Raw genomic sequence first — 26,790 nt, 5'->3', positions numbered from 1 at the left:
ACCAATAAATCACATCCCATTATCCTTTAATTCCCGGTAATGCTCTAATCAATAAATTTCACCCCGAGACTCACCCCGAGCCCCGAACTTAAACCCGTTATGACTAGACCGAACACTTACACCTCATGATCGTCTCATGTCGAAAAGCTCGAACCAACCCACCCTATAATGTGGCTATATTAATTATAATTCACCCATATGCATAAAATTACACAATCACGCCCCCAACGACCAAATTACCAAAATGCCCTTGCATTTAAAATATGAGCCCATATGCATGCATTCACCATCATATAATAATATAATTCACATAAACATGCATATAATCATTAAATATCATAATAAATCATTTATGGCCCTCCCGGCCTCCTAATCAAGGTCCTAAACCTTATTAGGAAATTTGGGGCATTACATAATGAATCAATATAACAAAACTAATAAACAAAATTCACATAAATTGTTCAAAATAATAAGTAAGTCTTATCAAAACTATCCACCCCTACCAACAAATACTTCATATCAATCTAATTGTTCTTCCTCAAAAAATTCCAATCAAACGAATTCAGTAAAATAATTGCCCATTCGGTACAAATTCAAACCATAACCACTCCTTCCAAACATGAAATAGATCATACAATAAAGTTAACTACCCAAAAAATATCAGGTTTTCAATTCCCTACAACACAAAATAAAACCCCAAATTTTGACACGAAAACAAAAACTAAAATATTAGACAAGTTCAAAAAAATTACCAGAGTTCTACAACCACTAGAACACTTGTCGAACACTCGTCGTCCACCTGCACAATATTTAAGTTCCCACAAGCATAATCCTTCATTTTAACAGCCGAAAAATCTATTCCTCTTTATCACTCCACTCCAGCCATAACATCCATAACAAGGGTTTTCGACTAGATTTTGAGATTTTCAAATTTTCTTTCAAAAACATTTAAAATAATATTAGATAGGAGCATGTGTTTCTTTAACTGGGAACACGTGTTCATTTTTAAGTATACTTAAAATTCAAGTTAAACATAAAAAAAATATTAAAAAGAGATATTTGCAACAAAAATACCTAATGTTTATAGAATGTAGTATTTAAATACCCAAACAGTTTTTTATGGGAAAAGTACCCAAAATTGTTAAAATGTCGCATTTAAATACCCAAACTATATTTTTGCCGCAAAAAATACCCAAAGTTACTAAAACGTTATACCTTTACTACTAAATAATTAAAAAAATTATACAAATGTATTTTAAATTATAAAAATCATTAAAATTATATAAAAATATACAAAATAACATAAATTAGTTCCAAAATTAAAAAAATAATTTATTTAATAAAAAAAATATTTTGATTGAAAATGATTAAAAGAAAAATCAATAACTAAAATACATTTAAAAGAGGAAAAAATTATTAAATAATGTTAATGTAATAAAAAAAATATTTATTCACTATTATCATTAAAGAAAACTATTCTTTAAATTTTGAATTAATTTAGGATAATTTTTATATTTTTATATAATTATAATGATTTTTTATAATTTAAAATATATTTGCATTAATTTTTTTTAATTGCTTAGGTAGTAAAAGTGCAACGTTTTATCAATTTTATGTATTTTTATCTTTAAAAAAAGAGTTTGGATATTTAAATGCTACATTTTAATAACTTTAGATATTTTTTCATAAAATAAAGTATTTAAATGCTACTATATGTAAACATGTAATGATATGTAAAATAAAATTATCCACCGAAATATATACCAACTGAAATATGACAGGTTTTTTAACTAATAACATTCATTTCGGATTGTATCACACTTTAAAAAAAAAACACTCTTACATCTCAGTTAGTTTAATATTTTGATATTTTGTGCATAATTTTGTTACATATGATTATTATTCTGTAAATATTATTAATTTACATCTACGGGGGTATTGACCACGTGTTACAGGGAGATTAAAAGTAATAATAATGAAAAAAATATATGGAGAAAATCGCACAGCTGCGGCGTTCCGTACGGCCGCATTGCAGATTTCTCCTATATCTGTTTCCCTCTAAAAGCTTCTCTCCGTCTTCGTAGATTTCTCAGTTCTGCAAATTGAATTAGAAATGGAGGAGTACTTGCAGTATATGAAGACCTTGCGCTCTCAAATGAACGGTCTCTCTCTCTCTCTCTCTCAATTGCATTTTCACTATTGGAGATGGAGAAATTCAATTTTTGACTTTTTTTTCCCTCTTTCGTTTGGTATTGAAATGTGAAAACTACAGATGTGGAAGATCAGGCAGCAGAGGTCTCAGTGGAAGAACAAACGCAATTGACGACAATTCACACCTTCGAGAACGATCTTATTTCTGGTGTTCTTTCTTTTTTCTTTCTTGCATTATACATTTGATTGATCACATCGTCAAAGAATTTGACTCGAACATTCAAACATAAATGCATTCAGATTTGTGCTAATCAAATATACAGTTTATTTAATTTCTTCCAAGAAATATATGAATGCGAATGGAGAAGGTAACTGCAATTGAATCGGTTGCAGTATACTCTAAATTTGCCTTGAATATTTTAAATCTAATACTTATGATGCTTCCAGTATCAAATATCATTCTAGTAATTTTAATTTTGTTTTCTTAATTCCTTTTTAATGAAATAAGTGAAATATGCATGGTCACTTTGATAACAATTCATGTAACCATCATCATCGTCTTCAATCGACTGTCCTGAATGATTTTGCAGCAAAATCACAAGTAGATCAACTCAATAAGGATAATGAAGCAATGGTGAAGACAAAGGGAGAAATATGCTCTAAAATATTGGAAAATCGTAGGAAGATATCTTCTTTAGAGTCCGATTCTACCACTATTTCTCAGGTAGACAATGAAAATGATATATGTTGATGACTCAGCACAACTGATTCTATTCTTCTAGTTAGTTTAGTTTCTAATTTGAAAATGATAAACTTATTATTTTTTTAATTTTTCGAAATTTTTATAAGCAACATCAATAACAATATATTTTGGTGATTCTTCCTTTGTTTCTCTCTCCAAATTTATTCGACAAGTAGAGTTTGGAGCTTATTCAACAAGAAAGAATTGGCTTTTCTGCCAAGCTGACGGAGAAAAGGTAATGTAGCTTGCAAACTAGAATTATTCAAGTCCTCCAAACCAAATATTATAGTGTAAGGTTTTACCTTGACAGGACTTATTACCTCAAGGTTACAGAAGACATAAATGTCAGGTTACAGGAACAAATGGTTACTACCTGAACTGAATTCCCTTGTGTATGTTTATGTTACAATGTTTTATACTAAGGATGTCTCCTTTAAATTTGGTTAGGACTCCTTCAATTCTCTCATGACTGGCATAGAAACAAGAAATCAGGGAACGGTACTTTGTTGTCACTTCTTTTTTATCTTTTCTTTGTTTGCATGGGGGTATTTTTCCTTGCTATCTAATTACCAAGAATCTAAAACAGCGTTCTTCGAATTTTCTTTTTTCTTTTCTTGCTTGAAATATTCCTCTTTTTCATGATTCAACAACATCATTATACACTATCACATCTTTGATACTTGCTATGTTTTTATTAAGAAAGACAAAAAGAAACTATTCTGTCACTTTTCAGAGAGTAATGAGAGTGAAGTGTGTGTTTATGTCTGTGGTTCCCAAATAACTCATTTTGTTAGTTCACTACTCAAAATTTTAATTTCATTAGCAGCTCCTCTGGATCACTTTATCCATCACCTACATTCTACCTTAGTCATGTCACTGCAGCATCATTTTGTATTTCAACTGGACTGCTCGAAAAGGGAAATTATTAAGAAGATAAATTTGATGTGATCTTTTACACTTGTCCATTTTTTTCGTTCTATGTTACGGTTGATTATGATAAGCTGTATGAGAGTCGTTAAAGTCATTTAGATAGGGATTACTATGTCACCCTACTAAAAATGAATTTATGTAGGTGATGGATAAATTGGATAAACAAATGCATAAATCTGAAGGTATTGCTGTTTAGAATTTTATTTCATATTTCAATTAATATCATTTTTGTATTTGTTTCTTTATGTTCTTTGTAAGTTGTTTGTCAAACACTGCACTATAGCAAAACTGTTTTCTTATATGTTGGTTGGCTTGAGATTATGTGTACCCTATAATGCTTTCAAACACTATAGTTTTTTGTGAATAATACTTCTAATCTAATTTTATTGATGAATAGTATGGCCTATATAATAGGCTGAATAGTTGGCTAGACAAAATATGAGGAAAAAATACATCCTAAACTTAGTTGTCAATTACAACCTAAAAATAGTTGTACATAATGTATTTACAATGATATTTCTACACTCCCCCTCAAGCTGAGTTGTATATGTTATACAAACCCAGCTTGGAATTAAATTCTTCAAAACTTGTTTTTGGTAGGACCTTTGTTAGGATGTCGGCAATCTATTTCTTTGTAGGAATGTAGTTGAGCTCAATGATCTTTGAATTCACCTTCTCAGAAATGAAGTGTGTTTATTTCAACATGTTTAGTTCTATTGTGGTGAACCAGATTTTTAGCAATGCTAATTGCTGCTTGACTATCACTGTACATTTTAAAGGACTTGGGAGAGTCAAACTTCAATTCATTCATGAGCCTTTTGATCCACATCCCTTCACAAATACCTAAGGCTAAAACACGATATTTTGACTCTGCACTACTCCTTAAGACCACAGACTGCTTTTTACTACGCCAAGTAATTAAATTACCCCGTACATAGGTGCAATAACCACTAGTTGATCGTCTGTTGGTCAGCTCTCCAGCTCAACTAGAGTCTGTGTAAACTTCCAAGTCTCGGTTGTTGTATTTTTTTGAAGTGCAAACCAAGACTTGGTATCATTTTCAGATACCTTAGAATACGATACACTGCTTCCAAGTGCTCCTCACAAGGACTGTGCATATGATGACTAACAACGCTGATAGGGAAGGCGATATCAGGTCTGGTATGAGAGAAATAATTTAGTTTTCCTACTATTCTTTGATAGCTCCCCCTCTCTACTGGAGTTGAATCCTCTCTTCGATTAACTTTCAAGTTTGGATCCATGGGAGTGTCAACCAGCTTGCTCCAAATCATTTCAGTTTCCTTTAGAAGATCTAGGATATACTTTCGTTGTGATATAACAATTCATTCTTTCGATCGGGCTACTTCCATACCAAGAAAGTATTTGAGGGTTCCTAGATCTTTGATTTCAAATTTGGAGGCAAGAAGTCTTTTGAGTTCGAAATTTCTCCTAAGTCATCTCCAGTTAAGATTATGTCATCTACATAGACAATGAAATTGCTAGCTTCCCTGTTGAAGAGAACTTGAAAAATAGAGTATGATCAGTCTGCCTTTGAGTATATCCATGTTTGACAACTAACTTTGCAAATTTGTCAAACTATGCCTGAGGTGACTGATTCAAGCCATAAAGAGATTTGAGAAGTTTGCACACTACTCGACCACTGAAGTGTTTCTTCATCTCTGGTGGAATTTTCATATGGACTTCTTCTTCGAGATCTCCATTCAAAAAAACATTTTTCACATCCAACTATATAAAGGTCAGTCACAATTTACAGCAAGTGATAATAAAACTCTTAATGTATAAAGTTTGGCGATGGGAGCAAAGGTCTCCTGATAGTCAACACCATATGATTGAGTGAATCCCTTGGCAACTAATCGAGCCTTGAATCTGTTGATACTCCCACATGAATTATATTTGACGGTGAAAATCCACTTGCAACCAACTGTTCGCTTTCCTTGAGGTAACTCAGTGAGAACCCAAGTACCATTTTTCTCAAGAGCATTCATTTCTTCATTGACTGCAGTCTTCCATTTAGTATCTTTCAAGGCTTCATAAATATCTGTGGGAATCTGAATAAGATCAAGAGAAGAGACAAAAGCTCGGTACATAGGTGTTAGTTTCCCACAAGCAACATACTTTTTAATGGGGTGATTGGTACAAGTTCTAACACCCTTCCGATGAGCAATAGGTAGGTCGAGATCATAAATAGTAGGAGAAACTAACTCATAAGTCACAGAATCCTTACCTTCATGATTTTCGAGGTTGAGAGGGCTTTGAATAGTGTTTGAGCTGTTCTTGTCTTGTATGTTGACCTATATATTTCCAACTTTTCTTCTGCTATAAACATGAAGTTCTTTGTTACCTGTATCAAATTGTGCTTGAGTTTGAGGTGGTGGTAAGTTTGAAGGAGTGTTTGGATTTTCTGGGAGGAAGGTGAGGTCGGATTGACTATAGAGAAGGACGGGTTGGGTGTGTTTTTTGGACTGATATCTGGTTGGATAGGAAAAGAAGGCAAGGGAGGACCAGTTGATTGATCTGTTTGGATAGGAAAAGAAAGTAATGAAGGACCAGTTGATTGATCTGGCTGGATAGGCAAAGAGGGCAAAGACTGAGCACTTTGATGTTTGTGTGTCACAACATTGGGTTGAGGAAATGCAGCTTGATGATCCTGAAGAGTTTCCCAATGTTGATATTCCTATGAATGCTCCCCCTGAATACCAGATTTGGGAAAGAAGATTGATGTTCAAAAAAGTGACATCCATAGTGTTATAGATCCTTTTTGTAATTGGGGAGTAACATTTGTACCCTTTTTGAGTGTTGGATTTCCCGAACGAAGAGACACTTGTGAGACTTTGGATCAAGTTTTGTTCTTTTGTGATCATAAACATGGACAAAAGCTGTACATCCGAAGACTTTAAATGGAAGATCAGAGGAGAAGGCTGAGATATGAGGGAATGTTGCAAGTAACAGATTTCTGGGAGCTTTGAATTGTAGTACACAGCTAGGCATACAATTGATGAGATAGGTGGATGTGAGTAAGGCTTCCCCCAAAACTGTTTAGGAACATTTTTGACTGTGTTTTCACCCAAGAACACGTGATCTCTCGAGTAAGACACGTGCCTCTTTTATGAGGCAACGCTCAAAGGATATGTTCTTGGGAGGTCAGTCCCACAGTTGGAGGTCGTCCTCCTCGGGTAATGAGAAGGCGTCGACATCTCTCCTGGGCCATGTCCCGAGAGCCGTGGATGTCTTCATAAGGTAACCTCTGGGGATGCTTGGTAGTCCACGTCTTTCCTTGCCCTCAGCTATATTCCAGGTCGATGACCTAGTCCTCGGAATCTTGGGGATAGGCCAGGTGTCAGCCAATGCGGATTAGCTGCCTTAGAGGAAGACTTGACAACCTTTTTTGGGCGATCTGCTTACAGTGTTATCGATGGTACGACTCGACAACTCGCACTCCTACTACACCGTCTGACACGGAAGTACGTACAACATGCCCTGACAGTCTCAAGGGCATTTTCCCCGTAAAGTGGTTACCTTTCTGCAGTTGGCCTTACAAATCTCGCTTGGGCCGTGGTCTCTATTCAATGCACCCCAATGCATTGAAGTGTATTAATTCCTCAATTATGGGAAGAATGTATATTAATTACTTATGATTAACATTAATGACCCCAGCCTATATAAATAGGGCTTGTTGTCTCATTGTAAAAGGTTCGGTTTTAGAGGACACCGCCAGGCAGTCAGCGCCGGTGGAGCTCAGGGTGTACTGCCCCAACGTGCCCATACAGACTGCGCGAGGCCTGGAGCTGGTGTCCCTATGGGGCCTAACCAGTCCCACAGGAATAACCGCCTGAGGAACACCCCACAAAATCGAGAACGAGGCATCAATATCTCGGCAAACAAAAACGAGTCCGATGGAAAGACCGAAGTGGCTCGTCCAGGAGATAAATGTGCGTTCTAAGGACAAGCCGACCTGCGAGACAACCTCAATGCTCGGAGGTGTAATAAGGCAGGAGTACGTGAGCCTGCTGGAAGAGGCTCGTCAGATCTCTGAGATAATCTCAATGCTTGGAGAAGAGATTGCTCGGCCCAGAGTATCAACTGGGATCGCGACTCGCTCTGAGCAGAATTAGAAAGTCTGAAGCGAATAATGCTCAGAATGGCCAGGTGACAAGGCCACGAGTCTGACTCAGAAGATGAAGAGGTAGAGTCATGTGCTCACCTTGTTGAGGCCCCGCTATCTCTAGGATTCGAAATGTCCTCCATACTAGCTTATGATGGTGGTTGGGATCCCATGAACCATCAGTCAAAGTTCAACAGGTTAATGTCGGTGTATCGTGTCTCCGACGATTCCAAATGTCACGTGTTCCCGCTCACCCTGACAGGACCAGCAAATGAATGGTTTAAGAAATTCCGACCAGGGTCCATTCAGACGTGACAACAGTTATCGTCCGCCTTCCAAATACAATTCATAGGGGTGTGGAAGTTAAGCTTTGAGGTCAATACCTTGGCTAACATCAAGCAAGGACCATTCGAGACCTTCAAAGCCTACATCAAACGCTTCAAAGAAGAAGCGGCGAGAACCAAGAGGGTCGACGATAGCCAACAACTGATGGCGTTGCAGGCCGGCATACGCACAGGATCCCCACTATGGGATGATCTCCAACAAAGGGGATGCCGACGTCTCAACGACTTTATTCGTCGAGTACAAGATTAAATCAGCTGGGAGAACGCCCAGATCGAGTCATTCGGAACATCCGCCTTTTTCCCAGCCTCGGTTGCACCTGGCCCCGTGGCCTCGGGGATCCAATACTCCTCCTATTTTCACATCCAGCAGGGTTTGTTGGGAGCCCAACCTAGCTAGAGCGCCACCTCTTCCGGTTACAACGCCATGTTTGCTCCTGGATTTGGCATGGCTCTGGCAAGTTTCGGGGTAGCGCCCATTGGATACAGCGCTTTTTAGCCTGCATTCGGTTCTGGAGTTGTCGCCCCATCCCAGCCGGCTGAATCCAGTCAATCTCCCAATGGCACAAGACGCGGAGGGAAGGGTAAGGGCCGCAAACCTAGTGGGAGCGGAGCCACAGCTCGAGAGGAGAGTCACGTCAGGCAAGAAGTACGTCTCGTAGTATTCAGAGTATACTGACCTGGTGGACTCTCGAGAGAACATCTTCGTGGTCACGACACAACACGTGCACTACAGGAAGCCACAACCCATCCGAAGAGACAGGGATAGGCGGGACCCTGGAAAATTCTGTCGTTTCCACAACGACAAAGGGAATCACACCAATGAGTGCCATCAACTCAAGGATGAGATTGAGAATCTTATCAAGTTGGGACACCTCTATCAATATGTTAAAGGTGGAGTGTGACAAGCACAACCTCTCGTGGCAGGACCGGTGGTCCCACCTACCGCATTACAGGCCCCGGCAGTGGCTCCTGTAGTTCCCCAGCACCCAGTGGCCGAAGGACCTCCTCCAGTGAATGGGTGGGTAGGAACCATTTCAGGAGGACATCACAGGCCCCGGCAGTGGCTCCTGTAGTTCCCCAGCACCCAGTGGCCGAAGGACCTCCTCCAGTGAATGGGCGGGTAGGAACCATTTCAGGAGGACATCACTTGGGGGCACCTAATGGAGCTCGCAGAACAGGTATGCACGAGCTCTGAACCACTATGATGAGGTAATTACTTTGACCCAACTACCTGCCCAAATGCAGAATGATTGACCAAGTCATAACATTCTCCGAAGAAGATGCTCGGAGGAGAGTGCATTTCCCGCATCACGATCCGTTGGTTATTGAGAGCCAAATCTTCAACAAGATGGCGCGGATTCTTGTAGACAACGAGAGTTTGATGAATATCCTTTTTATGTTAGCCTTCGAAAAGATAGGGTTGACTATAGCAGACTTGTCCCCGTGCGCTTCGACACTCTATGGGTTCTCAGGAGAAGCCCTCATCTCGATGGGGCAGATAAAGCTCCCCGTGACGCTTGGAGATGTACCTCGCCAAGCCTTTAAAAACTGCATATTCGTAGTAGTGGATTGCCCTACAACGCCATTTTGGGACGGCCAGCACTAGTAGAGTTTGGGGCAGTCACCTCAATCCGTTTTCTGTGCATGAAATTCCCCACGGATACAGGTATCAGCACAGTCCGTGGTGACCAAAAAAAGGCGAGACAGTGCTACAATGTCTAATTCAAGGCTCCCGTGATGACGGTAAGGGAGGAAGGCTTCGAGAACTTCGAGAACTTCGAGATCCTGATAGAGGTCCATTGAACCAATAGAGGAGGTGGAGGAGGTAGTCCTTGATACTTCCACCCCCGACAAGAAAGTAAAAGTCGGGGGAAGCTTGAAAACGAAGATCCGCGAGGCGTTAGTGGTCTTCCTTCGAGAAAACCAAGACGTGCTCGTGTGGTCACATTCCGACATGACTGGCATTGATCCGAATATCATATGCCACGCCTTGAATGTCGACTCTAGCTTTGCTCCCGTCCAGCAGAAGCAACAGACGTTTGACCAAACTCTGAAAGAGGTTCTCTCCAATAGGTTTATCCGAGAAGCTCAATATCCTAGGTGGATATCCCGTCCTCATACCAAAGCTGAATGACACTTGGAGGACATGCATCGATTTTTCTAACCTTAACAAGGCATGTCCGAAAGACTGTTTTCCACTCCCCAAGATAGACCAGATAGTCGACGCCACCTCTGGTTACGAGTTGCTGTCGTTTATGGACGCATACTTGGGATATAACTAAATATATATGCACGTTGCTGATCAGGAGCAAACTAGCTTTCGAATTGACAAATGTGTCTATTGTTACATCGTGATACCTTTCGGATTGAAGAATGCTTGCGCCACTTACCAAAGGCTGGTTAACAGAATGTTTAAAAACCAGGCAGGGCGAAACATGGAGGTCTATATGGATGATATGTTTGTTAAGTCCCGGACCGCCCCAGATCATGTAGGCGACCTAACTGAGGTCTTCACGGTGCTTCGCCGGTTCTGGATGAAGCTCAACTCCCAAAAGTGCACATTTGGGGTGGCCTCCGGCAAGTTCCTAGGCTTCATTGTGAGCGCTCGGGAGATTGAAGCGAACCTCGAAAAAATCAAGGTTCTAATTGAAATGCCTTCTCCCCGGAAGCATAAAGATGTTCAAAGTCTGACAAGAAGGATCGCGGCTTTGAGCCGTTTTGTCTGTAAGGCAACGGACAAGTGCATCCTCTTCTTCAATGTCCTCCGAGGGAGTCAGAGATTTGAATGGACAGAAGAGTTCGAACAGGCGTTCCAACAGCTCAAGGCGCACATGGCAAACCCTCCGCTCCTGTCCAAGCCAGTAGACGGAGAACCCCTTCTACTCTACATGGCTATTTTGGAAGATGCCATCAGTGCCGCGTTGGTAAGGGATGAAAGCTGTGTTTAACATCCCGTCTATTACATCAGCAAGAGACTCATCGGGGCAGAATCTAGGTATTCGCTGATGGAGAAGTTAACCTGTTGCTTGATGGTTGCCTCTCAGAAGCTAAGACTCTACTTCAAGGCGCATCCAATTAAGGTTCTCACGAACCACCCACTCAGACAACTCCTTCAGAAGCCTGAGTCGTCGGGAAGGCTCTTGAAGTGGTCAGTTTGACATCACCTACCACCTGAGGACTGCCATAAAAGGTTAAGCACTTGTTGATTTATTAACCGAATGCACTGGGAGTCAGGAGAGAACCAAGTGATCCCAGCAGTCGGACCAACATGGAAGTTGTTTGTGGATGGGTCTTCAAACGAGAATAGTGTCGGGGCGGGACTTATTTTGGTTTCCTCTAGGGGCATAGGGTGCAGAGTGCTCTCCGCTTCGGGTTTAGCGCCTCTAATAACGTAGCAGAGTATGAAGCCTTAATTGCTAGGCTTTGCGTGGCACTGGAGCTCAAGGCCGAAGGACTTGAGATTTTCAGTGACTCCCAACTAGTGGTGAACCAAGTTCTCGGAGAATACCAGGCACGGGGAACAGAGATTGCAACATACTTGTCAAAGGCTCAAGAAATGCTGCACAATGATAGACCACCATTGACGTACATGTACGCTAGAAGGAAAGGAAAGAGTATATCGGGTGCCAAGTCAGCTGAGGGTAGTACTGGAATTAGTGTTTAGAAAGTAGTTATGTGAGTTATTGTAGCCTAAGGGCAGGTGCAGTAGGAGTGAGCATCGGTCGGTTTGGGCGGTTTTTTCACAAAAACAAATCCAGAATTCGGTTTTTGGTTCGGATTGGTGCAATCCAAAAACCGACCGAACCAAACCAGTTTAAAAAAAAACCGACCGTTTTGGACCGCGGTTTGGTCGGTTAAACCGACCAAACCGAATTGATTATTTATTTTTTATTTATTTTTTGAAAGTTTTAGTTAAAAAATTAAAAATTTTGGATTGTTAGAATCCATTTTTGTGTGTTTTTAAAACATAAATATATAGAACATAATTACATTTACAAGTGCCCTAAGTTTTTTTTTTTTTTTTTATTAAAAATTTTAATAATTAAAAATTATATAATATTATATTATTATTTTATTGTGTTCGGTCGGTTTCGGTTTTTTTGGTCGGTTCACCCAAAATTTCCAAACCGACCGAACAGTGGCGGTTTGCACCGTCGGCGGTTTTTTCGGTTTTCGGTTTAAACGGTTTCGGTTTTTTCGGTGTTCGGTAGGTCGGTGTACACGGTTTTTTCGGTTTTTCGGATTTTATGCTCAGCCCTAAGATGCAGGGGTGCATGAGTGTACCTAGTAGTAGGAGAATAATAGGGGACTGTAAGGGAATGAGTGTATTGTGAATTATCTGAGAAAACTTGTATTTGGAGAGACACAGGCTCTCTAATTCCTGTTAGTTCAATGAAAAGCTGCACTGAATTTCTATTTTAGCTCTACTAGTTTCTGTACCTGTAATATTGAGTTGGCAGGAAATACCTATCACACAACTTCCGAAGTTTCACTATTTGGCAAGTGCCGCGGGAGCAAAATTCTAATGCGGACACCTTGGCAAAGCTGACCACGACCAAAGACGCCGAATTAATCAATGTGGTCCCCATTAACTACTTGGACTCTCCAAGTATCTCAGCTCCAGACGAGGTGGATTCAGTACAATCCCCAGATGGGTGGATGAAGCCAATAGTTAAATACCTCGTCTCCGGGGAGTTGTCCCAAGACAAAAAAGCAGCTCGGAAGTTGCTGTACCAAGTGCCGAGGTACATAATTATGGATAACATACTTTACAGACGAGGCTATTCTTTGCCCTTGCGTGTCCAAGCAAGAAGCCAGTATAATGCAGTCCAATGCATTGATGTGTATTAATTCCCCAATTATGGGAAGAATGTATATTAATTACTTATGATTAACATTAATAACCCCAGCCTCTATAAAATAGGGCTGGGAGTCTCATTGTAAAGGGTTCAGTTTTTAGAGGAAAAACTACTTGTACTCGTAGCAATCTAAACGCTGCCTGAGAATACACTATTGAAGCTTGCAACCACAAAGCTCACAATCATCTTAATATCAGAGATTTTTGGACTAGGGTTCTCTTATAACCTGAACCACATAAAAATTATTGTATTCTTACAGTTCATTTCTTTAATTTCACTTATTAAGGTTGATAGCGAAAAAAGCAATCAACAAACATGATTTGAAAACATGATAGATCTAGAAACTTCAAGAAGATGTCTGTTTTTCCGCTCAGCCACTCCATTTTGTTGCGGAGTATCAACACATGAACTAATGTGAACAATACCTTGATCTAACAAGTATGGACCAAGAATGGAGTTAAAATATTCATTTCCATTATTAGTTTTCAAGATTTGGATCTTTAAGTGAAATTGATTTTGAATCATGGAATGGAAAATTTTAAAAAAAGAAGCAATTTCAGATTTTTCTTTCATAAGGAATGTCCATGTTGTCCTAGTATGATCATCAGTATAGGATACAAATCATCTAGATTCATTAATATTTGTTATTCGTGAGGGTCCCCAAATCTCACTATGTATCATTGAAAAAAGTTGTGAAAGTTTGTAAGGAAGATTGGGATAAGAGTTTCGAGTATGTTTAGCAAGTTGACATACTTCACAATGAAAGCATTTTGGTCTTTTGTGGACAAATAACTGAGGAAACAAGATAACCAAAATTTGGATGTCCTAGTCGAAAATGCCACAACATGACAAGATTTTCATTCGAAACAGACACAGAATTGAAAAGAGAATCTAAATTGGAATGGTTACCACAGCTGGATTTGTGAACTTGTTTACTTTTAGGAGAATCCTTGAGAATATAGAGCCCATCATGCATTTCAGCACTGCCAATCACCTTCTCCGAGCCCTCAACCTGAAATTCACAAAGATTTGGATAGAATTTAGTTACACAATTTAGATCTCGAGTAAGTTTGCTTATTGAAAGAAGATTGTAATTTAGTTTAGGGACAAATAGAACAGATGAAAGGAGAATGTTATCTGATAATGTTACAGAGCCATTCCCTATCACTTTAGAGAGAGAACCATCGACATTTCTGACAGTGTGGGATTCATCACATGGGTTGAAGGTGCTGAAGACTTGTAAATCACCTGTCATGTGGTCGGAAGCCCTTGAATCAACAATCCAAGTACCTTTGTTGGAGGTTGCAGTAAATGTGTGAGACGTAGAACCTTGGTGACACATTATGCTGACATTTGCCTCGGTTGAAGATGGGTTTGGCTGCTGCATACGCTGCCCAAGAGGTGTTGGAGTTGCATCGATTTTGTCCTTTGAGAAGTGGCTGACTTCCAAGTCTTGAAAATGGATGACTTGTGAGAGGAATTAGTGACAAGAGCAGCTGATTGAGAAGTGGGCTTGGTTGATTGGAGAAGTTGAGGAGCAGCCATTGATTTGAGAAGCTGATATTTTTGAGATTGACTTTTAGATGAAGAGGAGTTCGCTGGAATAGCCATTGATAAGAACTTTAGAGTGAAAAAAAAATTGGACTGGAATAAGCTTATGAGGGGTTGGAACAAAATATATTATTCAGTAAAGATAGAGAGGCTAGGGCTAATAAAAATTCCTGGATTGAAATTTTGTGATGAAATCGTGAAAGCACATGGGAAATGCAGCAAGGAGTGCCGAGGAGGACGTCGCTGGAAAAAGCTCACCGTTAAGGTGCTGCATGCGCCACGCGCGTGGGAGAGGGGCCGGAGATGGAGGCGGTGCGTGAGGCTCATGCGCGGCTCTGCTGGGTGCCGAACTTCAGGCTTTTGCCGACCGGAGGCGCAGGAAGCTTCCTGTGTAGGAGGTGAGAGTAGAAGATTGCGTTAAAATAATTTTCTAAGGTTGAGCTCAAGAGTGCAAAACCCTAATTTTTTTTACTGAAAAAATGGTAGAAAAAATTGGAAAGATTTTCCAATTTTTAGACTACTAATGCTCTGTACCATGTAGTTTTTTGTGATTAATACTTCTAGTCTAATTTTATTGATGAATAGTATGACCTATATATAGGCTGAATACAAAAAAATACAACCTAAACTTAGCTATCAATTACAATCTAAATTAGCTGTACAAAATATATTTACAATGATATTTATACAAACACCAGTTGGGATCTATTTTATATTATTCTATGTTTAAAAGATTGTACGCTGTTGATTCTTTAAACAAAACGAGAGATTTTTTTTCCTTTTCTTTTTTTTGGATTTTTTGTGGAAAACACAAGGAAAGAGTTTAATGACAGGTTCTACTAAATTGGATCCCAACTCAAGTTTGCAAAAGAAACAAACTAATTTGTAGTTGTTACACAACTGATAGTATGTCAAATGCACATGTAGAACTAGTAAACTACCATTCAGTTTGATTTTTAAATATATATATATCTAAAGTTTAATTTTATTTAGGGTATAAGATAGTTTGCTTGATTTATTTCCGAGTATTGAATTTTACCTTTTATTTCCAAAATCTCTTCTTCTATAAGAGCATTCATTGGGAAAAAAAATCATAGGTGAACATCACTGGATTTTAGAGATAAGGGACTCATCATAACCTGTATGTACTATGTAGGCAGTTTATAAAAGAAATGGTAAAAAAATAAAAAGCTGCACCTTTTCGTGGACAAACCCTTCATAGGTTCTGAACGATGTGGTCTAAGTTTCAGCATTGCGCATCCTTGTTGGCAGAATATTTGTTACAATTGAGAAACATTGTAACGCAAGTCCAAGTCTCCGATGCAAAATGTGGTGCCTAAACATATGACATATGCTTTTATGTCTTGTTCTTGTTTTCTCTGTGCAGGGGAGTATAGCTTTAACAACCTGCTCAAGGCCGACCATCTGGTGAAAGACTTTTTATTATACATTTGTGTACATAAAGTTGTAGTTGTTTTCTTTTTTAAATAACTCTGAATAACAGGAAAATGATTCAATGAAAAATTCAAATGCCAAGTTGGAATTGGTTAAGGCCAAGCTTTCAGAAATATCAGAAATGGAATTGAAACTTGTTATGAAAAACAGAAAGGTAACATAACTTGATGTGGTTCCTTTTGTCGCACCATAAATATTTATAGTGATGATGGCATGTGCATTTTAAGTCTGAATCCCACTTCTGTCTTTCAGATGAAACAGGCCATTGACCAAGCCAACTGTAGAGCAAATGATTTTCAGGTTAGATGTTTTCTCTGGAAATTGATGTGTATGCATTTGACGTGTTTCTAGCTATTCCTCCTGCCCTTCCAATCAGATTTAATACTGGAATTGTATATGCACTTCTTTTGAGAATTCTAATTCATTCACATAGATTAAATGGTTGGAATGGCATCACATTATTTGGTTGGATTTTACAGTTTCTGATCTAGTTTGTTTGTAGTAGTCCTCTGACTATACTGTCTCCCTTTTTCATTGCGACTTAAGCCTGATTTAAGGGCAATGGATATAAAGACTCTAGAAGAGGAATACAATGCTCTTTTATCTGATGAAGCAGGAGAGACTGAGTACCTGCAGTCTCTACAGGAACGAGTTGAGAAACTCAAGGTAAATGATTACTAAGGTAGTTTTTTTTTCTTTCCAAAACACAATAAAGCATGACTGCAAGTTGAAATGAAATGGTTTTGATATCAATATAAAAATTCATGTGGTTCAATATAAACTTGGGTCAAAGATCAATGTTAGGACCCTAGGTTTCTAATGTTAGGATCAAGAAGGAAGAAGAAGATAGAAGAAGAAACTTAAGCAAAAAGTAATGGTTTTTCTCTTGTATTGATTCTTGAAGTAGGTAGGTACAGACCTTTCCAACTCTCCCCATTTACTAAGCCCTAAACCTCACTCAAATTCTGCCTACCTCTATCCGTGGGTCTCTTCTCAATATATTGTCCTCTCCCTAACCAATAATTACCCACCTTATTGAATAATAAGAATAAGGTAAATACAAAAAATAAAGTAACTACCATTAGTCTACTTTTTTTTTACTGCTACTAATGGCTAGGCCTATCACAGGCACCAATAATCTTTAAGAACTTGACTCATTTTCTGAATTTTTTTCCCTAGGGAATTTCTCATGTTGTTAAATGCTCTTGCGGAGAGGAGTATAGAGTTCATACAGACCTACGTGCATAACAAAATGGAAAGCATGGATGCCTGAACTCGGGTAACTGATGAAAAGGCTGAGAAATGAAAAATGCTGAACTACAATATATGACTTGATGTCTACGAAAACATAGACCAAGTGCTAATCGAAGCGTAAGAAGAATTTTATATCATGTACGTGGCAATGCTTTCATATCAGAAGAAGTTAAGCTTGATACACTAGGTGATGGGCTACATATACCATTTTTTAACATACTGAACAATTTGTTCAGATGAAATGCTGAAAATGGATTCAAAAGAACAACATTAGTCTTATATTAGCTCTCTAATTTTGCAAGTCATATTCATGAATTAACATTCTGTGATTAAATTTGGTAGTAAAATCACTCAAATAAAACAAATATATTTCTTATGAATGTCTAATTGAAGACATTAACAATACAGGAGCCTTTCATCTGTGTGTATATAAATATATGTATATATATTACAGAAACATCACTGGAAAATATAAATTCCACGAGTTTATATGTGAATTATTACGAAATTGACAGCAGTTACAACTTATAGGTAAAATAAATATAGATATGTGGCTTCCTTAGTATGTGGTGTTCATATATTTTGCTTGCACTGCCAAGTATATATGAAGATGTATTCAATCAAGATAAAATAGTAGAGGAATAAATCTAAAATCACTGGATTCCAAGAGCTTCTAGAGCTTGTGTGATATGATGTGCCTCATAACTCTCTGAAATGGCAATATTAGGGCTATTTTGTGGGACAATATCTTCTCTTTTGTAACTGTCTGTGCTTCGAAGAAACTTTTCGCTGCCATACTCGACAGAGCCTATTAATATTATGTTCTTCTGAAGGCCAGCCAGCAAGTCTTCGGTATCAGTGTCCCCTCTTTCTCCACTGAAGACGACCATTTTAGAGAGTTCAATACCCCACCGAACGGAAAGATACCTACGTAGCAATGACAGTGATGAGTCCAGTTTAATACAATAAGGGTTGAGTCCAGTTTAATACAATAAGGGATAGGAGAAATTATAGGAAATGACCCAAATTAATTAAAGCCATCAAGAAGTTAATGTGCTAATTTTTTAAATTGTAGATAAATGACCCTTTTACATTGTTGATTACCTAATTGTCATTTTTTATAATTTATTTAGGACTGTATGACTTTAATATAGTGGTATATGTATATTAGTTTTGTTTAATTAGTTTTTATTTTAAAGTTATATTGATTTTTTAATTTTTTTATAGGTTGTTGGTATATTATTTTCCAATTAGTGTATATGTTTTTTGTGGTGTGGTATATAATTTTTTTTTTGTGATATTTAATTTCTATTTTATTATACATAGTTGTAGTATATAATTTTGTATCATGATATATACATTTTAATGGTAGTATATAACTTTGTTAGCATAGTATATTCATTTTTGAGTAATAATTTTGTAAGTTTTGATAGTATATTATTTTTCAACTCAGTATATATATTTTGTGGTATGATATATTATTCAACAACCCATAAAAAACGAAAAAAAATCAAAATAACTTTAAAATAAAAACTAATTAAACAAAACTAATATACATATACTATAATATTAAAATATTTAAAATAAAATAGTAAATTGTTAAAGGGTGTATTTGGTAATATGTGATATTAAATAGATGATTAGGCTATTTTACTACAAAATTAAAAACATAGACATTTACTTACTTTCACACAACATTAAGGGTCATTTTACATCATGTCCCGCATCCGATCCAATCTTTTTGTACTAATTCAATCCAATTCAATTAAAAGTTGAAATTTGAAAATCATCCAATCTAATCCAATTAAACATCAAAATCCAATCCAATTTAATTAAAAGTTGAATTTTGAAAATCATCCAATTTAATCCAATTAAGCATCAAAATCCAATCCAATTAGTAATTGGATTAGTTCGGTTTTGTAATTAGATAGATTTCGAGTTGGAACCTGGTTTTTTTTTAAACTGAGTTGGAACTTGAGTTTTAATATTAACTTAAAAATATACAAAAAAAAATCACTTAAAAACTAAACAATACTATTTATTTAGGTTCAAAATACATAAAATTATCAATCTTTACAATTTTAATTTAACTAAAAGCTTGAAGTAGTATTGAAAATGAGAGAATAAAGAAATAGATGCGTATTTTTAGTGTTTTCTTCTCTAATTAGGTGTGAAATTGTGTAAGAGAAGACTAATAGTTAGCCAATAATAATATATTAAAAGAAATATAAATATTGTTTTAAATATATATTATATGTAATTGAATTCAATCGTTTGTTGGATTTTAATATATATTTTAACAATGTTGTCTCTCATCCGATCCAATTCAATTATTTAAATCCAATCTAATTTTTTGTAATTGAATTGAATTATATTGGTTCGTTGTAATTAAATTGATTTGGATGTTGCCCAGATACTACACTACAGTTATTGTTATTGAATGAAGGGAGCCTAACCTTAGAGCTTGTGCTCTTGAAGCGTACAATGGCACCACATTCAACCTGGATGCAGCTCGTGTAAAGAAGAGGTTGCATCGGAAGCCTCTCATCCTCAGCCTTTGCCTGAGATCATCGACCTTTCGAATCTGCCATTTTCAGTTTTCAGAGCTAAAAAAATGTATATATTATAGCACTATGATGATCTACATGATAATTAATTTTCGAATTTTTTTAAATAATTTAAGATGTAAAAATAAAAATCCCCTACCGATAGGCCCTACCAAATAATTTTCCAATAAAAGGGTGCGTGTTTTATTTTTGCTACTGAGATCAATTTTTGATGTGGTTAATTTATCACTAAATAAAATGTCACTTAGCTCACCTTGGCTCCAGGTTTGAGTGTGTAAGAATAACACTTCGTGCGGCTAGCTCCTACAAAGTCCTGAATGTCATCCTCAACCGTGCCTTCAACCCTAGCAAGCCTTGCCCCCATGGAACGCACATTCTCACCACCCCATCTATACTCGATATGGGACTCGTAGTCTCCATCGGCTACCATATCCGTCCAGGGGTAATACATCTCACTTCCACTCGAGCACACCAGCACGTCCAACTCTTGAACATTGATTTGGCATCTTTTTAATGCTTCCACTGTCTCTCCTAAGCTTGAGCCAGTCACCAGCACAAAGCCTGTCCGGCCTCCCAAGCCTGCAGCTTTCATCACATTCTTCAAGATAGGCTGCAACAAACTTTCGGCAAAATCTCCATTGCCTTCGTTGTAACAATCGATGGCTATAACAAATAGCCTCTGCCTTCGGCCAGGGCAGTAGGCAGTAGTTCCGGCATTTCCATTGGAGGAAGCCTTGCTTCGGCTTCTTGTAATGGCTTCGATTAGTTCCTTCTGCCTGGTGGCAGGATCCAAGTTTTCCGAGGCATTGAAGTCTACTGTAGCTTCCACAGAGAATCTCAAAGAAAGGTCTTGTACGTCCTTGAGAGAGTCACTCATGGGCTCTTCTGGAACTGGCATGATCTCAAGGCGGCTGGTGGGGTGGCGGTTACGGCAGTGCTCCACATGGGAGAGGTAGTTCCGGCAATGCTCTATCCACGAAAACTTGTGAATGTTCTTTAGCCCATTCTTTCGGCAATCCAGCCAGAGGTTTTTGTCCGCCACCAGCTTTAGCAGTGCATCTTCTATGGCTTTATGGTCATGTGGATCGACTAAGACTCCATTATTTAGTGCCTGCACTAGAATAATATTTTGTATTAACGAGGACAAATGCAATACATCTTCTTTTATAAGGTAGCTTATTTTACTGAAATTATTACCTTCAAAATGTCAACAGGCCCTCCATTTTTGGTGGCGACCACAGGTAAGCCATAAGCAGCAGCCTGCAAAATTAACATGTACAGTTGCTAAATTTTGAATAAAAATTACATATGAATCAACATGTTGACTCTTCTTTCTGTGGAGTACTAAGTACCATATGTATAAAGCGCTCACCTCTATAATTGTGAGACCAAAAGGTTCCACTAGAGCTGGGTTGATGAATACTCCCTACAACAAAAGACAATCGAAGAAAGTGATATTCATGTTAGTTATTTCAGTATTGCAAATAATTTCTTTCTTTTTTTTTGGAGTGACTATCAAGTGATACATGTACTACCTTTGTCTTCGCAGCAAGACGATATATTTCGGGGACATCATGCTGCTTGTGATGCTTGGGATAGGCCACTTGACCATACAAATCGTACCTGTCGATGAGCTTGAGCACTGTCGTAAGCACAACGGAGCTGCTATTATGCATTTCTTCAATGTCATCCCTATTGCCAAGTATCAACGTCTGCATCCACGTACGAAATATATACTATACGAGTTAACGTATATTAATCGTAAATTATAAGTAGTGATGTTTATGTACTAATTTTATATTATTACCAAGTTGGCAAGTTCCCGAAGGGCTTGGCACTCCCCATAGGCCTTGAGCAACGTAGTGACATTTTTCTTGGGGTCAGGACGTGACAGAGCGAGAATGATGGGCTTGTGAGGGTTGGTGAAAAATCGCATAATCTCAGACCATATAGGAGGTAGATTGGCTTTGGGTTGACCTCTACCAGAGTTTATTAATGATTTAAGATCAGCAGTGTCTGATTCAGTAATATCGGTTGTAGTAGTAAGGTTGGAGAAGTCCATCCCGGGCGGTATAACCACCATTCTGGGCATATAACGGCCAAGACAACTCACACCGCGGCGTCTTCTCACCCTCAGCTTTCTCTCCAACTTGAGATCAAACCCATCATACAGTCCCCACTGCTCATCAATCTCTTGACGAGTACTGGTCACCACCATTTCGGCCGCATCAATGGCCAGCTCCTCGGCCTCAATCCTTCTCATGATCCTGTACGTGGCGTTGATATCCTCCTTCGAGAACCTCCCCTGTTTCAGCAACTGCTCGAACTTGTTCCGCCCCAGCGAGTGCCCCGTCATCACCATCGGCACGTTCAGCGCTGCCGAAAGCCGTGCCGCGGCCTCTCCACCGTCGGCGTAGTGGCCGTGGATCACGTAAGGCCACGTAGGCTTTCCTGCATTGACTTGGTCTCCTAAGACTCTAGCCATGTTGACTACGTGAGCCAATGCCCCATCCACGAACTCCTGTATATGTGGCCAGAGAGACTCCTTGGGGATGTACTCGTTGCGCGGCCCGCAAGGGAGGCGGACTATGTAAGCCCCACAGCTACCTGCAGCGTCGGTGGGGCAACAGAGCATCTCGTTGGGCTCACCGTAGGATGAGTCAACATCAGTGGAGGTGATCTGCCGAGTGAGAAGGTCGACGCGGTAGACTCCATTGGTGTTGGCTAGAGCTCTTGCAAGTTCCACCACGTACTTTACCTGACCACCAGTGTCGGAGTCTCTGCCGAGCTCCATATTTTGTCCGCGGACCAAGCCATGCATACTGATTAAGACAATGTATAGGTTCCTAGAAGAAGATGACTTAATACTGTCATCGTGATCATGGTCTGGCCATATTTGAATCTCGGAGTTGATTCGAGTGATGACATTGTGATCAAATGTAGTAGAACTAGCATCTTTATGGTCCCCTTTATAACTAATGTCCTTTTCACCTTCGGAGAGCTCAGAGAGGTCCTCTGCTGCGTCATGCCGGCCCTGTTCCCTCTCTATACGCCTTTTTGCCAGCCTTTGGGCGTCATCCCATGCAATCTTCAGCCCGCAGAGTTAAGAAAATTGCTAATTAAATATTAACCCGAAATTTCTTATTGGGAGTTGATAATTAAAGACAAACTTTAAATATGAATAGATAAATAATATATACGATGCGGATGCCACATAACTGTTCTATTATTACCTTTTCGTTAATTATTAAAACATCACACTAATTAATACATTAAGTCTCACAACATCAAATTCACACCCTTTTTCTAAGCTGTTTTGTACATAGTAGTAGTGATGCTGAGCGCCATATATAGAAAACTTCTTTTAATCAAAATATATAGTATTCGTGTTTAACTCTGCAGTAGGACCTAATGAGAGTGCTTGTCATAGGTAACTTAATAGTACTACAATAAAGCTTCCACCCCCACAATGTAAAATAAAAAAAAGAGTGCTAGTTGAATATTTAAAAATATTTGAATAAAAGAAGTGAACATGTATATATATATATAAAAAAAAACCTGTTTCTTCTTGCGGGCCAGATGCCAAATGCGCCAGCACATATTCTCCAGTCTATTGCTGCGTTCACGGGTATTTCTTGTGGCTATGACCTGCGAACCATCACCATATATATATTAGTGTTATGTTTATTCAGATTTAATGTAATCTCGTTCAGTAATTGTATATATCAAACTGAATGACTTTCTTATTCTTCTTATATTATTTTCGAGCATTTCAGCGTCCATGATTTGTTTTCTTCTTCTTTTGTTTCCACAGTGTACATAGTAACACTTGGTAAAAAGGTGCGTGTTATAAACCTACATATAAAAAAAAACTCTTTTGGTTTCTTTTCCGATTGTGCAGTGTACTCCAGATCATCATGGGCCCAACTAATGTGGTCCGCGACAAATAAGCCAAAATGATTGGTGGGGCCGTACCAGAAAACACCGCCACACAATCTTCCCATCCTTTTGTTTTTGGTGCCAAAATTTTGTTTAGACCGCTGCCTATCATAGAATGCCAATCTTTCTTGCTTTTTAACAAATTTTACAAACTAAGAAAGACCCACCAAACTGTTACTGTGACAATGAACTAGTATATATTATTATATGATAAATATGCATACACAATATATATATATGTATCTTTAATATCAGCCATTTACTGGAGGCAGTAATTTAAAATTGTATATATAGTTATAAATAATACACATATGAGTATATTTAATTTGTGAGTGTCCAGACAATACTCATAAATAATACATAGGTAATTTAAAATTGTATATATAGTCAGAGAATGCTAATTTTTGTGTAAAGCGAAGACAAATATCCATAAACACATATGTCGAGGATGATGATGTTGGAGTTGTTACTTGTGACGTACGTGAGAGGGAGATAAATGAATACAAAAATAATTTAGGCGACAAAACTTAATTGCGAACTACATGATATTGCTTGAATAATTGATACGATCAAGCTCTTTATCTAATATATTAATATTATTTCCTAGGTACGTAGCTGGTACTTTAACTTATATAAACAATATTAAATGAGAATTGAAAAGAGGAGAGTTTAACATAAATAATTATTGAGGCAAACCTAAATCCAAGTCCTGTGGAGGTCAGACTCATCGAAGCTATTGACAACTTCTTCGACAAAGTATTTAGTGGGACTAAACAACTTCTCCTGATGATCTTTCTCTTTGACTTCAAACTTGGCAATATTGTTCAGCTTCCCATCACTCTTTTTCCCCATATCTAAGATTGCCTCCAAATACCCATTTATCCATTCGTTTCTCGCCATTGAACACCCTATATTATACTTATTAATATATATTTATATGACACTTTGAACTGAGAAAACTGTCCATCGATCAGCTATATATACATATTTATATATATGAGAGTAATAGAGAGAAAAGAGAGACAGAATATGGCTTTGAACTTTAAGACTTAAGCTAGCTAGGGATATTAAGACTTGAGCTTTAAAAAAGTTGCGAGAGATGAGAAGAGAGAGATATTAGTCTTTGAATGGACTTGACACTTAGAAATCGAGTTGATGGAAGGATGAGGATCCCTAAAAAGGCTCCAGGTTTCAATAAGTATACTCTTTTTTTTTTAAATGAATTTGTCAATATGCATCGGGTGGCTTTGGTTCTCTCTATTGCAATCTTATTCTTTTTCAGGGTATATTACTCTAACATCCTTATCCTTTCTACACTTTTTATTATATTCTCCACCATACACCCCAAAACTCAATTCCAAATCTATATGCAACTATGTATATTTACTTTTTCTTTATTATTATTATTTGAGGGATGGGGACTTTTTATTTATTATTCAAATTATACATCATTTATATATATATATATATAAATGTAATCACAATAAATATCTTAATAATATAGATTGAAAAAATATTACATTTCAGTACGTGCTGTATAAGTGTTCCAGATAGGCTTTATTCTTTTAGCATCGATACTGCACTTTTTGAATAACATAGAAAAATAAAAAACAAAGCTCAAGAAATATTATTTATTGAAGAGACTAAAAAGAGATAATCTGGTATATTAGGTAAAATTTGGAAACTATCAAAGCTGTTCAAGTACAAAGAAAATAGAGAAAATATCATATACAACTGGTATATAATATTTTTATATTTTATTTAATGTAAATGACAATAAAAGTGCTCTGCCCTTTTGTCTTTTATTTTCATTTTTTATTAATAATTTCACGGGAGTTGTGGTGGAGTTTAAAGTTTATATACCTATGTATTATTATATATTGTACAAAAATAAAACTAAAAGCTTAACGTGTGAATAGATTTATTGTTGTAATATTGCTTAAAGAAAGGGGTTCTTGTAAAGTGTTCATATTTTGTTGGATTGGATGAATGGTTTGGGTTCTGATCATGATCTATTTATTTTGTTTGCATGAGGATGGTATGGAAGAGCCACGCTCTTTAAAATCCTTATTTGTCCTAACCCCAAAGGACACACATATAATATTGTTTCATTTGTCATGGCGTGTTCATTCGGTACTCAAAATTAATTCTCTCCAAAATTGTTTTGCAGACGATCTCAGCCCTCTATTTTCCTGACCATTTACACCTAGCCTTATGATCACGAACTGTCATTATTCATTATAATGTTTTGCTTGAAGATCATGATCTGCCTTGAACAAAAACATATATATATAAATAATTAAGTAAATTAAAATAAGATATTTTTAGATATTTTACAATAATAAATAATTAAACAATTTAAAATATGATATTTTTGGGATATTTTATTTAAAAATAATAAAATCATACCTTTTATAACTTAAATAAAATTTAATTAAATTTAAATCCAATAATATTATATTAAACATATAATATAATCTACTGTGAATTAACAAAAAAATATTAAAAAAAAAAAACTAGCAAGAAACTTAAATTTAAAATCAACGTATAATATTTAATATTACATTAAACATATAATATATAATGTATTGTTGTCATTCCTAAATTCAAAAACTAGAACAAACATAAACTTAAACAAAAATAAATAAATAAATAAATTAAAATAGAATATTTATTCAAAATTTATATAACATTAATATAAATATAATAAAAATAATTAATAAATTTTATAAATAAAAATATTACTTGTATCTAGTATATATATATATTCTTCTTATATGTATTCAAAAGGTAGAATATATGTAGCTATTTTTTTAGACTTAGGCCCAATGCATAGTACGTATACATATGGTACATGATCTATAAACCAAATTTC

The 26,790-nt window shown here is 37.2% G+C and overlaps 2 protein-coding genes across 4 annotated transcripts; one reads left to right on the top strand and one right to left on the bottom strand.

Moving 5' to 3' along the window:
* Positions 1-1,981: 1,981 nt before the first annotated feature.
* Positions 1,982-17,789, top strand: LOC133777537 (uncharacterized). Of its 3 annotated transcripts, none has more exons than XM_062217198.1 (12): positions 1,982-2,162; positions 2,273-2,359; positions 2,742-2,875; positions 3,070-3,128; positions 3,204-3,258; positions 3,341-3,391; positions 3,966-4,005; positions 16,088-16,128; positions 16,205-16,309; positions 16,408-16,455; positions 16,702-16,837; positions 17,335-17,546. In XM_062217198.1, the coding sequence occupies exons 1-11, from the start codon at positions 2,114-2,116 to the stop codon at positions 16,834-16,836; spliced, it is 804 nt and encodes a 267-aa protein (XP_062073182.1). In that variant the 5' UTR covers positions 1,982-2,113; the 3' UTR covers position 16,837; positions 17,335-17,546. The 3 variants fall into 3 exon arrangements, with proteins under 3 accessions (XP_062073182.1, XP_062073181.1, XP_062073180.1); XM_062217196.1 differs by having other exon boundaries at positions 1,986-2,162; positions 16,702-16,821; positions 17,335-17,789; XM_062217197.1 differs by lacking the exon at positions 3,341-3,391 and having other exon boundaries at positions 1,985-2,162; positions 16,702-16,821; positions 17,335-17,789.
* LOC133777536 (sucrose-phosphate synthase 4) lies at positions 17,757-25,118 on the bottom strand. Its single transcript, XM_062217195.1, has 9 exons — positions 24,612-25,118; positions 23,535-23,624; positions 21,784-23,064; positions 21,512-21,688; positions 21,349-21,402; positions 21,174-21,236; positions 20,230-21,087; positions 19,866-19,993; positions 17,757-18,336 (listed from the first exon to the last, which is right to left on the bottom strand). Exons 2-9 carry the CDS (start codon positions 23,574-23,576, stop codon positions 18,063-18,065), a joined length of 2,877 nt encoding a protein of 958 aa, XP_062073179.1. The 5' UTR covers positions 23,577-23,624; positions 24,612-25,118; the 3' UTR covers positions 17,757-18,062.
* Between the last annotated feature and the right edge of the window lie 1,672 nt (positions 25,119-26,790).

Source organism: Humulus lupulus, chromosome 5 (genome assembly GCF_963169125.1).
Source record: "Humulus lupulus chromosome 5, drHumLupu1.1, whole genome shotgun sequence".
Lineage (NCBI taxonomy): Eukaryota > Viridiplantae > Streptophyta > Magnoliopsida > Rosales > Cannabaceae > Humulus > Humulus lupulus.
Note: the sequence above shows the minus strand (reverse complement) of the source record. Positions and strands in the feature narration are given on the sequence as shown.